This window comes from Cyprinus carpio, chromosome B21 (assembly GCF_018340385.1).
Source record: "Cyprinus carpio isolate SPL01 chromosome B21, ASM1834038v1, whole genome shotgun sequence".
Classification (NCBI taxonomy): Eukaryota; Metazoa; Chordata; class Actinopteri; order Cypriniformes; family Cyprinidae; genus Cyprinus; species Cyprinus carpio.
Window position 1 is genome coordinate 5,538,003 of NC_056617.1, and position 14,406 is coordinate 5,552,408.

At 36.9% G+C, this 14,406-nt stretch overlaps 1 protein-coding gene across 1 annotated transcript; it reads left to right on the top strand.

Annotated features, from left to right (window-relative positions):
• Positions 1–3,878: 3,878 nt before the first annotated feature.
• Positions 3,879–6,309, top strand: LOC109076849 (caspase-7-like). The gene is made up of 6 exons (XM_019092497.2): positions 3,879–4,241; positions 4,330–4,415; positions 5,160–5,294; positions 5,372–5,550; positions 5,639–5,762; positions 5,866–6,309. The coding sequence occupies exons 1-6, from the start codon at positions 4,213–4,215 to the stop codon at positions 6,102–6,104; spliced, it is 792 nt and encodes a 263-aa protein (XP_018948042.1). The 5' UTR covers positions 3,879–4,212; the 3' UTR covers positions 6,105–6,309.
• Positions 6,310–14,406: the final 8,097 nt, after the last annotated feature.

Below are 14,406 nucleotides of genomic sequence, written 5' to 3' on the forward strand. Positions count from 1 at the left end.
TTAATTCAAAGTTTTATTTGCTGTTTCTTTGTAATTAAATTTGTAATTTACAATCAGTTTCTGAAAGAATAAGTAAGTTAACTGATTCATGTTTGGGATTTTTATTCCTAAATTTATTTTGTAAACTACAAATAAAATACGATTATATTTAAAATGCATTTCCTACAAGTTCTTCTTGTTCTTTATATTATCACAATTAATAATTTATGCATAACTGCCTTTGCTCTTTTCTAAATCTTTTACAAACATCTTTCTAGAGGCAATATAAACAGGTGGACATCAGACAATGAAGGGTCATGTAAGGTTAACCACCGTAATGTAATGTTGGTAATTCAGAATTTGTTTTGCTAGAAAACACTAAACCCAGCTGGATATTTTCTTTCACATATCAAGACAATCAAGAAACCTTTCCTAAGTGATTCCCTGCTGATTTTTTCCAACAGTGTATAATGAGCTGGTGAGACGTTTTATCCTGCTGAGTTCAGCAATCACACACTCCATTGGCATTAGTCATTCAAGGCTGCATTTCTTTATACTTACTAAACCAACAACGACCTGTTTTTATGAACTATGCAACTTGTTGATCCAACACCAGCCTCTGAATCATGCTGTATTTTCTAAAAATATTCCAGAGAATATTTGGATTTCACTTCTCCTTATTGATTGTTTAAAGAGTTTGACTTAAAGCCAATTAATCAAAATCAACACACACACACACACACACACACACACACACACACACACACACACACACACACACACACACACACACACACACACACACACACACACACACACACACACACACACACACACACACACAGAAAGCCCAAAGATTAGCATGGTGTTGTTTGGGTTCATTTTCTGTTGTTACTCCTGTTGTGTTTCTGCCAGTCACTGTGATGTAAGGTGTTATTGGTGTGTGCTTTTTTTCATGTTTTGAAACAAATTCACTAAGCTTCTTATGTTAAGTATTAGTTTTGAAAAATTCAGTGCAGCCATTTAAAATAAAGCAATCATTAAATATGTGAACATAATGCACAGTTAATCATTTTCACAATATAAAAATAATGAACCTTATGTAATGTGTACTAAATAAATATGAAAAAATGCTTTTTTATATGTAATGTGATCTAAATGTATGAGTGTGTCTGCACAAGCTCTTGTAAGGTTCATACCACAAGATATACAGATTACAAAAAGCACTCCTGTTTCATGCATTTCTGACTCGTCACACATTGTGTTTATCAGAGGAATTTTTTTTTTTTACACAGTTTTGTTCTCTGATCCAGGAATAGCATGTAGTGTCCTATCTCTAAATGTTTGTGCACATTTGACCGGATGCTGACTTTGGAGCTTGTGACAGTGTGTCAATTCTGGCCTTGAGATATGGACAGAAGTTTCTCACATTCATTCACGTACATCTAGCATGTCTTAAAGCTGTCATTTACAAAGCCTAAATGTAGCTTTACAAGCTAACAACATCATCTCTGTGCTACGAGAACATTGTCAAGACAAATCCATAAAGTTAAACGGTGCCAATGCAAACACATTTAGTCTCATACTGATTTAGCATTTCAACTCTGACCCATAATGTACTCTACACATATGATATCTTAAAACTTGTACAAAAGTACACCTTTTATAATAATATTTTATAATATTTTGTTAGCCCTTTTTGGAGTCCATATAGAAGCACGGAAGAAAGACTTCTCCTATTCCACAGAAAAAAGTATGTCTTACAAGTTAGGAAGGACTTGAGGTGAGTTAATGACAGAGCGTTAATTTTTGCCAGAATGGTTACTTGAACTACTTTAGATGTGCTTTAGTGGTTCTTGTACTATATGGCTATCCTTGTATCTAAACCACTGTGCTCCTATTGATATCCAGTGCTACTTGTGATATACTAATGAGATACCTGCGTTTATCTACAGCATTTTGATCTTTATAGCATGGCTTTCAGCTCTAAAGCCTAAATCATGTTAGAACTGTAGATACATTTGAGTACATTTTAAGTGTAAAACCATTAGTGTTGGAGACGTGCTCTCATGGACCGTGTACGACCGCAGGTGACCCGAGGCCAAGATCAAATCATTCCTTTATCACCACCCTTCTCCCCATTGTTTCCTGTCTTTTTTTTTAGCAGTACAGTTGATAAAAGTGGCAAAAGCCCAAAAAACAGTAGTAGTTTTTCAACAAAATGAAATGTAACAACATCTTCGGTTACCCTAATACAAAGTGTGAACTGGTGGATGATGTAATCCTGATGTGTGCTGATTTAAGTGGATAAAATGGTCAAGTATCTGATTGGTTACCAGCTCTGCTGGATGTGGGCATTTAAGTGGCTCAGCAAATCACATCTTTATGTTATGCAGGTTTGAGAAAAACAGGATTGTAGCTTGTTGCATCATGCTTTGTCATTGAGTCTGCCTGTGTAATGTTTACATTGGGGTTTTTGTCATCATATATGTACTACAAGACAAACATAAATATATGTAAGAAAAATTAATGCTACCTATATAATGAAAAAAAAGATGTTTAACATTCTATGATATAATATTTTCCATGCTTCATCGCTATTTAGTGATGTTTGCTGATGTGTTTGTTAAGTTGACACGTAAATGGTGCAGTAACCTAAACAGAAAAACGCAATTAATTTTTTTAATTTGGGTTGCTCATGAGCTCAGGATATGCGTCTCCATTTGGAACTTTAATAAGATTAATATGCACTGAAATTACAATGAGTTACATTCACCCCCAGAAAACTAATCAACACCCCCTAAACGACCATTGGGACTTTAAAACTGGCACATATGGCTGGAACAAAAGAGTGCGCCCTCATTGCTGTAAGACCCCCCAAGATGTAACCCTAAGTGCACTAATAAACAGTAATCTGTAGCTGTCTGTATTACAACAGCACATGCACACAACTCTTGTGACCACAAGCAAGGCTTAGTACAGAACAAAGAGTGTGATTGGATTATGAGTCGCAAATCTTTTTGACAGCACACAGACCACGAGCACGTAACTGCACTATCACATGTAATGACATGAACCACTTTATACAGATTACACCTATACAGTATGAATGTATATATGTTTTTAATGCAGTATAGTAATTACAGAGCATTTTGTTTTTTCTGCAGCAAGTTGTATTTGGAATGAATAAGGAAAACTCATGATTTCCAGATTTAAATCATACAACATTACAATTAATTTTGTGTGCTTATAAGTAATATGTTTATAGTGTCATGTTGAGAAAAATATAAAAGACATTAAAGTGACTATATGATCAATGTATCAATATTTATCTATATCATTTGTTTTTCATTCTTTCTTTCATCAGAATAGTGGCCTTTGGAGTAATTACTGCAAATTCCCAGCAGAGGGAAGTATACAGCAATATTCTGTTTTGATGTAAGTTTTAGAACATCACAGTAATTTTGTATAACTTATGAAGCTTTTTGAAACTGTACAGTGTGTGAATACGATGTCATAAAAATGTTTATAGTCGTGTTTATAGTCATAAGATTGTCTCCTAAATATAGGCCTACAGTTTAGCCTTATAATTAATGAAGCATAATTATTGCTATATAATATAGGTAGCCTAATTGTAATAACCCATGATCTTTAAAAGATCTGTAGTGACATTTGAGTCACAGAAAATTGCATTGAATTTAGAAAATGTAAACAGTTTGATGCATTTTTTGAAATTAGTCATTTTAATATTTACAGTAACTGATGACTCACAGACACTGTAGGCTACTGTCTCTTGTCTCTGCTCAGCAGTTCAAATTGCGACACGCGCAGTTGGTCTCCTCACAGCGCCATATAAGGAAAAAAAGGAGGTGGATAAAACCCGCGTGTTTGTCAAACGAAATTTGAATATGCACAAAATGTAACAACAACGTGCCACCGTAAATGAGACGCAAAAGGTGAAAACAATTAAATATACCGAATTGTGATACAGTGTATACACTTTCCATGTCATTTAATAACAGATTGGGTGCGAATGTAAAAACCATATAAAGTCACGGATCCTGCTCCGCCTGCTCTGCCGCCGGTAGTAACGCCTCCGTGAGGCAGCGAACTTTGAAATCCTTCACAGTAAAATGAAAGCAAAAGGAGAGGAAAATTTAGAATGAGAGAAATAAGGTTGTAAGAAGCTTGACTTTCTTGTGCAAGACTCAGTGGTGTGAATCAGGTCTCAGAATGAGTTCACAAGCTTATGAAGATCACAGGTAAGACTCCGGCTGAAGTCAAGCTTTATATTTAAATACATTTCTCAACTTCTGTTAAGGTGATTGAACTGTCATGTTGTGTTCACAGTGCTGTCAAGGTGACATGTGCGTTTGAGCCTTATAAGAAGCATAAAAACATGGGCAAATGTCTAATCATCAGTAATGAGCACTTCTGTGAGTATTAGCCTGTATTAGCCAGGTTGAAGTTGTCTCTGACGTGCTTCCAGTATTTGGAACTCTTCTTTGATACATATCTACCCTTCTGAATGGCTACAATAACTCTAATATTGAACCTAATGCTATACTGTAACTCTATTCTGATTTTTAACTTAGCTAAGTGTTAACCCTAACCTTTATTCTTGCTGACTCCAGCTTTTCTTTTTTGAGCTCTTATACCACATCTGCTTACAGTCTAGAGTTCTTATTCGTGTGATTTGTATCATGTAGGTTTAATTATTGTTTTGTGGCATTCTCATATCCGTTCCTGAAAAATAACCCTCCAGCATTTTCCTGATCACCCTGTCAGGGTTTATTTTGTGATAATGAATGTCTGACTGTAGCATTATATCCACTTTTACATGGTTACTTATGAAATAAATAAGTAGCTATGAGTCGGAATTGTTAAATGATTGTTTTTCAGTCAAAAAACTAAAACAAACAAACAAACAAAAAAACCTAACCAAAAAAACAATCAGTTATTGGGTTTAAATCAGTCTAATGAATCATGCACTCACTGATTAAGTCATTATACTAACATTTGAATCATTTATTGAACTCAAAGTCATTCTTTTCAGTGTTTTCAACTTCCTCAATAGTTCTATTTGACCATCAGTGGAATTGTTAAGTGGAATTGGAACCAAAACCAGAAATGCTAAATTCCTTACATATCCATTCCCTAGTTGCTTCTTTTTCCCCCAGGCTCACCATATTTGCAAAGAAAGGGCTGTTCAGTAGATGAAAACTTCCTGTCAAACACCTTCAAGTCCCTGGGTTTTCATGTACAGGTGGAGAAGAACCTGTCAGCTAATGAAATGATTGGTGCACTGAGGAAAGGTACAGTATGATGTCATTTCCAGTATTCTGGATGTGTTATTGTGCCTGTATGAACTTATATAAACATGGTGTTTCAGTATCTAAGGAGAACCACACAGACAATTCCTGCTTTGTGTGTGTACTGATGAGCCATGGAGAGGAAGGAACAATCCTTGGATCGGATGAGCGCAGGATGCCTGTCAAAACTCTGACCTCTCTCATGACCTCTGACCTCTGCCCTAGTCTGAGGGACAAGCCAAAACTCTTCTTCCTACAGGTAGCGGTCACCTACAAAAAACATGGAGCATTTCATAACATTTTGTCTATTGTTTGACTATTTGTTGTTGTTTTGATTACATGTTCAGGCCTGCAGGGGGCTGGAATATGACCCTGGTGTTGAGGCAGACAGCGTAGAAGAACCGGGGGAATTTTTTGGGATATCTGACGTTCCCGAGGCAGATTTTCTCTGCTGTTATTCCACAGTGGAAGGTTTGCATTGCACTGACATAGTTGCAGCAAAGGTGGATTTACTGATTTTTATACTCTATCCAAGGGCACTCATGTATTTAAAAACACATTTATTTCTCAACAGGGTACTACTCTTGGAGAAATCCAGAAAAAGGCTCTGTATTTATCCGTGAACTTTGCGAGTTGTTGAAGTACTGTCATCTAGAGATTATTCAGATTCTGACAAGGGTAAACTATCGTGTGGCCAATCACTTCCAGTCTTACACCACAGACCCGAATACACATAGAAAGAGACAAATGCCTTGCTTTGCCTCCAGACTGACCAAGGATTTTTACCTTTATGTGCCAGAGAAGAAAAATTAATTTTATTTTTAAATGACTGGCAGCAAGTCAGTGATAAGGTTTGCGAGGCAGAAATGTATTGATATGTCAACTCTTACATGCAAATACTTTTCATTCAGTGTTCTGTAAGATATATATCGGTTAATCAACTGATGTATAAAATATCAGATCAAAATTGTAAAACTGTCTAAGTGCATGCAAGTAATTAAATACTTCAGGTACTTCATTTATTTGTTTATTTTGACTTTTTATTTCTAAATAAAATGTTCAAACCAAAAGATAAGATTATTCACTATAGGTACAGTAAGTCTTGCAGCTCATCTAACTATGAATATCTGTCAATGTTTTTTTCACTCTTTGTTTAGATTATTCATATCATAGTTTTAAAAAAATATAATTATATACAGTTAAAGATTCAACAAAATCTATACATACAGGGCAGTTAATTTGAACATTATGAAAGCATGATAAAAGTAAATAATAAAGTTTTATGTTAAGTTTCTAGGCAAGGCAAGTTTATTTATATAGCACATTTCTTACACAATGGTAATTCAAAGTGCTTTACATAAAAGTAAAATAATCACAAAAATAAAACAAGGAATTTAAAAACTGAAAATGATTTAAACATTGATTTAAAATGGATTAAAGACAGTTAAAAATAGAAAAAAACTATTTTACATAAAATACAGTGAATACTTAAAATACAGTGCAATCAGTTCAAATTTCGTACACAATGGTTTTTATAAGTGCTTTGCTTAGCAGATGAGTTTTGAGTCTAGATTTAAAAGTGGTTAATGTTTTAGCACATCTGATCTCTTCTGGAAGCTGATTCCAACCGCGGGCGGCATAATAACTAAAAGCAGACTCCCCTTGTTTTGTGTGAACCCTTGGTATTTCTAACTGACTCGATCCTAATTATCTGAGTGGTCTGTTAGGTATATATTCAGTGAGCATATCTGCAATTTATTTCGGTCCTAGGTCATTGAGTGATTTATAAACGAGTAAAAGCACTTTATAATCAATCCTAAATGTAACTGGAAGCCAGTGTAAGGACCTGAGAACTGGTGTGATATGCTCAGATTTTCTGGTTGGGAAGGCCGGTAAGGAGACCATTACAATAGTCCACCCTACTGGTGATAAAGGCATAAACAAGTTTTTTTTAAGTCTTGACTGGAAACAAAACATCTAATTCTTGCAATGTAGTTACTGCTTTGACATGACTACTGAAACTAAAATCTGTCTCCAGAATCACACCAAGATTCCTGACTTGATTTTTAGTTGTTTGACCCCTAGAGTCAAGGTATGCATTCACCTTGAAAACTTCATCTTTGTTTCCAAATGCAATGACTTAAGTTTTTTTCTTTGTTTAACTGGGTATAGCTGTGCTAGGCAATTTGATTCTGTCTCATTATTTGACTTAGTGGGAGCATATACAGGCTAAAAAAGAGCGGTGCAAGAATTGAGCCTTGTGGGACTCCGCATGTCATGGACGTCCACTTAGACTTAGGGTGCTTTCAAAAGTGTTGTTTAAGTTACTGTTTATAAGGTTTGAGAAGAAACTCTGTCTAGCTGTGGCTAGTTCCACATTGAAAGCATGAAGGCTGTCTTTATAGATGCTATAGTGAATTTCAAGTTTCATCTTCCACCACATCCACTCAGCTTTTCTGCATTGTCTTTTCATACTATGAACTGCTGTTGATTTTCTCCAACCTGATTTCTGTCTGCTTGTTTTCTTATTGACTATTACAGGAGCAATATAATCAATAACATCCTTAACTTTTGAGTTAAAGGAATCAAGGAGAAGATCAACAGAGTCTGCAGAAATGCTTGGTGTTAAAGATGTAGCCTCCATAAATAGCACACTAGTGTTCTCAATAATGCATCACTTTCTAACAGAGACAGATCTAGATACAGTAGTAGCAGAGATCAATAAATCAAAGAAAATACAGAAGTGATCAGATAATGCTACGTCCTTAATAACAATGGATGGAATGTTTAGACCCCTACTGATGATTAACTCTAGAGTGTGTCCACCTTTGTGTGTGGGTCCATGCACATGCTGAATCAACTTGATGGCAGTGCTTTGTGTCTTTACAGCAATCTTAGTTTGATGCATAATAGGCCACAGATTAGATGAGTTAGCCCTTCGGCTTGAGTGATAAAACAGAAATAGATAAAACAGTGATAAAACAGAAATAGAGAAAGCTACAGGCACACTGGGTTGCCACTTGTTCTGTAAACATTTGTGAATGTTGCTGCTATTATAGTGGGAACCCGATACATATCACTGAGAGCTGCTATCAGTTGTTTTAGGCTGACCTACAGCAGATGGAGGGTTTGGGCACTGGCGTTGTGGCAGCGGTCGGAGAGCTCTCAGAGGAGCAGGGCCCAAAGGCTTTGGTGGTTGGGGGGCCCGCCATTTGTCCTTGGGTGCTGAGTCTTGGAGCTGTTTTGATTGATCACAGTCTGTCTGTGATGAGCTTTGTGGGCAGGGCTCAACCGGGATAGTGTCCATGAGCAGTGCTTGTTGTGGCTGCGTGGTGTTTTCAGTGTCCCCTAATGGGATGTGTCAACCACATGATGACTCCGTACAGGTGTGTGTGCTGAATGGATTGACACACTCTGCTGAAGGATGACGGAGGTAGAAGTAGATTTTGTCCTTAAGCACTGTAGCACCAAGTTTGTTTGGGTGGAGGCCATCCAGTTTAAACAGTTGTCTATGGCCCCAGAAAAGATAGAAGTTGTCAATGAAATTCACTCCTTTTATATTGCAAGATCTTTGTAGCCATGTGTTCAGCCTAAGCAACTGTGAAAACATTAGTTCCCCTTGCTGGGAGTGGTCCACTGATGAACTACTGGACTTTGAGTCTTTGAAGTGTTTCAGAGTTCACTGAAGTCCTTCTTAAGGAGTTCTGACTGCTCTTTCCGAATATCATTCTTCCTCACATGGATGATGATTCAATTTGCAGTCTTGTGCTTCATCAGAATGTTCCGAAGTTCCTTGTTCACAACAGAGTCCGGTTGCTTGATGAAAGCAGCATATTGTTATATCTCTGCTACTAATGTTTCTGATAATAGAGTCTGATAATACCTCACCCACATTCATTAATGCTCCAAATCTGTTTTCAAGATGTATAGGGTGTGGTAGAATACCAGTATTCATAAGCCTTGTCATAGCCGAATCTAGGGTAGAGAATGCTATGGCAGCAATACGAGAAACTCGTGACAATCTGCTGTCTCGTGTGCCTTTGGGTCTCGCTCCCTGTTTGTGCCATCGATTAGTGTGGCGATCAGTTTCAGCTTTTTCCTCTACACTTGGTATAAACTGTTGAGATTCACTAGATTCATGGGACTCATCGGCTGTCCAGCAAGTAACTTTGTTTCCAGAACCACAATCCTTTGTAGAAGTTTGCAGCAGTTCATGCAACAAGTATATTCAACGGGAGGCATTTTCTCTCTCTTCTGTTAAGGCAGTTGTTTTCCTGTCTCTGCTGCTGCTGCTGGCAGTGGGAGTATTATTACAGTCCCAAAGAGTTTTTAGTTTTAGTGTTCAACAAAAATCTGTTGTTTGAGCACTGTGCTGATCACTGTGCTGATCTACTGAAGTAAAAATCTTAGAAAAATCTGAGAAAAGTACAGAAATAAAAAGCAAAGCGCAGAGCAGTAAGCAAGAACGTTCGAACGGTAGCGAAGCCAGAAGCTGGACATCTACTAGCTTTAATTAAAATCCAGCTCTGACACATCTGTGTCCATACTAAAGAAACACTCATATATCTTTTAGTTGGAAAGTGGAAGACAGCTATTGACTAGGGCTCAGAGTCAGTGACGGTGCTACACCGGGGCTGGGGGGGCTATAGCCCCGTCAGAATTTTTAATAGCCCCGGTTTAGCCCCATTTCTTTATAAAGTAACTCTGACGTCACCAATATAATTTATTTTCTTAGCACCCCCACATATTGGTCTACCCCCCCATAGCACTGGTAAAGAACAAATTCTGGCGCCATGCCTGATATGAGTAGGCAATTCGGTGATATGTCCGTTGGCTCTTTCCGGTGATTATAAGTGTTTTTTCTTCTTCTTCTTTTTTTTTTGGACAAAGGCACACCGATACATTTTCATACATACCATCTGGAATGGAAAACAAATCAAGTACCAGGTAATTGTATTTATTGGGAAAAACAAACCTTTAACAATCCTTACCCACCACGCTTTTGCAGTCCTATTTGATTTAAATGAAAAGAGCAAAGGTGTTACATATTTAGCCTGTTTTCTCTCAAACTTTATTATTATAATTATTATAATTATAATGATAATTATTATAATTGGCCTATTATTAGACTATTATCCTTATGTATTTTTAATTATATTATTTATTTATAATTTTCTTTGAGGTTCTTTGTTTACATTAAAGTATATTGGCCGTTACTAAAGAGTAAAATGTAAGAGTAAAAAAAAATAAAGAAAAAAAATAAGGTAAACACCCATTCGGTCTCAGGTAGACAAGGCATCCCGGAATGACACTATTAACTGAACACAAATGCTAAAATACAAAAATGTCAACACGTTACCTAATATATCATTATGACATAAAACAAGACAAACATTTTAAAACTTTGGTTAAAAATCTTTCAGATTTTTCAAATTGAACCTGCAGGTGTTGATCTTTATTAAAAAGGTTTTTTTTTATTTTTTTTTTTTTTTGCGGATTTGTTTACAACTTGGCTAAATATTAATTTCGTCCATTATTCATGCCTTCTTTGCATCTTAAAGGGGTCATATGATGCTTTTTTAAAGAACATTCTTTTGTGTATTTGGTGTAACAGAATATGTTGACATGTTTTAATGTTCAAAAAACATTATTTTTCAAATACTGTCCATTAATGTAGGTCCTCTATGCCGCGCCTCTCTCAAAAGTCATTTTCTACAAAGTCCCTCCTTCTGACAAGTGCAGTCTGCACTGATTGGCCAACTGACCCAGTGCATTGTGATTGGCCGAACATCGCAAGCACTCGTCGGAAATATAACGCCCCTTTCCATAATCGCGAGCTTCAACTTTAAAAATAAATGCAAAGACAGTTAATAATGTCCTTAGTTTTACCATCTGTTCAACCCTGAAAGGGGAACAGAGTTGCGTGACAGACACAGTCAGGGGCGTTGCACAAGATCCCGGGCCCTGCATAGGCAGTCCTAATGGGCCCCCGTGCTCCCCCCCCCCACCGCCATGAAAATATCCAGGTAAAATAAAATATATTCCAGACTTTTCAAGGGCCCTCTCTTCCTTTGGGGCCCTGGTAATCAGTACTGGTTTTACCCCCAGTCCGACGCCCCTGGACACAGTGATGTCGTATGTATTTGCAGTACACAAACCATGGACGGTTAAGACAGCTCGTATGTATTTGCAGTACACAAACCATGGATGGTTAAGACAGCTGACTCCACTGTGTGACCCTGTCTCTCTCTCTCTCTCTCTCTCTCTCGCTCACACACACACACCGCGAGATGGTCTTCACTGCAGAACACAAGATCCAGGGGGCGTGGTTGGATCCAGATCCAACTCCTCCTACCTTACATATACCTAAGCCTACCCGTCTCCACCCCCTTATCCCTAAACCCACCCTTCTCCACCCCTTAACCTACCAATCCCCAACCCCCTAGATGGGGATCCAACCATGCCCCCTGGATCTTGTGTTCTACAGTGAGGGGCTGCTGCACAATGCGCAAAACTCCGCATTTGAACAGTCAACAGCAAATACTTAAACTAATAAAAAAAAATACTTACAGTAGCTGATTCAGAAGCGCCAGATTGTTGTAGCAAAGTCAGAATTACCTCCTAGGTTCATGAAACGGTCGTCCACGGTGCATTGCTGTTCTATTATAAACAATCTTAAAGATTCCTAAATGGATCTACTTTCAGAAGGCCAAATAAAGTGCTTTTGCTTTCGCCTAGAAACACACAGCATCTCCCTGACATGGCTGCTTCAACACTAACTGTGGATACTGAAACCATGCCTTCTTTCTTTGCGTGAACATTTTGCTGGCATTACGCAAATATTTCCACATAGTGACGTATATATGTGGGGCCTTGTTAGAACGAGCCGTTTTAGGGGGATGTGGCAGAGTCTTAACTTTGATAAAGAATATCTCTTTGGATTTGAGACTTTAGTCTTTGCAACTTTACAGATCTTCTTCATGAACCAAGAGCTTGCAACACTCCAAAGAGAAAGGAAAAACTGAAATTGCATCATATGAACCTTTTAAAACAGTGGTTTTCAAATGTTTCAAATGCAGAATCCACGTTAGTCTAGGATTGTGAATAACTGCAAGTTTCCTTTTGAAAGCAGACCTTTTCCTTTTCCACAGACCCCATGGCACGCAGTGATGCTAAGTAATCAAGCAGAAAAGATTTTGACAAATGAACTGTGGTGTCTATATTGTTATTGTTACTGTTTTTGGTGTGCCTTAAACAGTAGGCCTTACTGTTTAAGGGGCCTTAACTTTTATTTATGATGCAAGGACTCATACATTTAAAAATATCCTACACAAACTATGACACATCATATCAACACATTTTCATAAGATGTAGGCTATAGATTAATGTCATACAAAGGAGACTGACATGGAAGTTTTATGAAAATCAGAGCAAAGGGGGATTGCTTTTATTTGGATACACACAATCAACATGTTATGTAATTCAAAATATGAGTTACCAACGAAAAGGGTTAGATCAGCTATGGAGACCTACAGAAAGGCAGTTTGCCAACCCTGTGAATGAAGAGAAGAGGCTGCACAAAACCAGGCAGAAAGAAACATGTAAGACTCAGTGATTCTAGCACACGGCTGGCAGGTATTGATAGAATATATTGTAACGCTGTGATTGAACTGGGGACATAAGTGATTACTAAAATCACAGTAGTTATTAGAATGATTAGAAACGCTTTTCTCTTTATGTGATTTTCTTCATCTCTCTGTCTTCCTCTCTCTCCAGGTCCGGGCTTCTTCAGAGCTCTGAGAACAGCCAAACAGCAGAACAGGTTTATGGCGAGGAAAACTGTGAAGTGTACCAGGTACAGGCATTTAAAAATGTGCATAAAACACGGGTTTACAAATTGAAGAGAAAACACACAACATGCAAAAATCATTATCCAGGTAACAATGGAGCATGCCACTTTGTATCTGAGATGTTTGAACTTCAGAAAGGTTACAGGATGAACCACTGCCAGGTAACGCTCAACACAGATCAGACACTGAAAGAAACGGGCAGTGACGACAAATCCTGACAAAAACATCATAACACTCCAGAACTTTAGATATACATTGCCAAGCACAGAACTGAATGAACGCAGACATAACATAATCTCACAGACAGAGATATTTAGAGTGAAGAATTCAGATGCAATTCCTTTTCCTGTCCCTTTGACAATAAGCCACAGAATATAAGAGTGTGTAGGAAGACCAAACAGGATATTGATGGTATGTAGTACAAGATCGTATGGTGCATTATAATATCTGGACAAACTGATTAGGTTACATGCTTCATTTGTTGGAGTAGCAGCAGTTTCATTTGAGATGTTCATCATCCAACTGTCTTTACAGTCACCTGAACAAAAATAAGGAATAGAATCAGCCTTTAATCTGCAGAAAACAAAATATAAATCTACAGTGTAATACAAATGATTAATCAAACTTTTAATTTAACGAAAAAAGACAGAAAAAATAAATGTTGTAAACATCTATCTTGACCCAGCATCTGATATCAAGGTTTCATCAATCAGAATGTATTGGTTAAATATTAGTCTAATAATTTTATACATAAATTATAATGTATATTATATTATATTGTATACACATATACACTTCTAGCAAATTCAGCATATAATCACGTATTAAGAAATGTAAACTGACTATAGATCTCACAATTTTATCAAATCATATTTTATTTTTAAATGTTTTATTTGTAAATCTAAAAAATAAAAAAAATAAAAAATGAAGAAAGATAATTGGTTACCGTAATATTAATAGTCAAATCTCTCCACTCTCTCAACAGAAATGTAAGGCTGTCTTCAGTGCATCAGTGATCAGTGCAGTTCTCACACAAAATCTACAGTGCTGGATATGTTGTATGTCAGTTTTATTATTCTATGCAAATTTGGCATTGCTTGCACCATGCTTTACTGCATGAGCCAATGCTTTACATAGGACATCAATAAATAATTTTTGTGGACAATGTAATGTTCAGTAGGGGTACTGATATAAAATTAAACTAATTTTGCAAACATATTTTATAACATCAGTTATATTTTAGTTTATAGAGTAACTTTTATTTA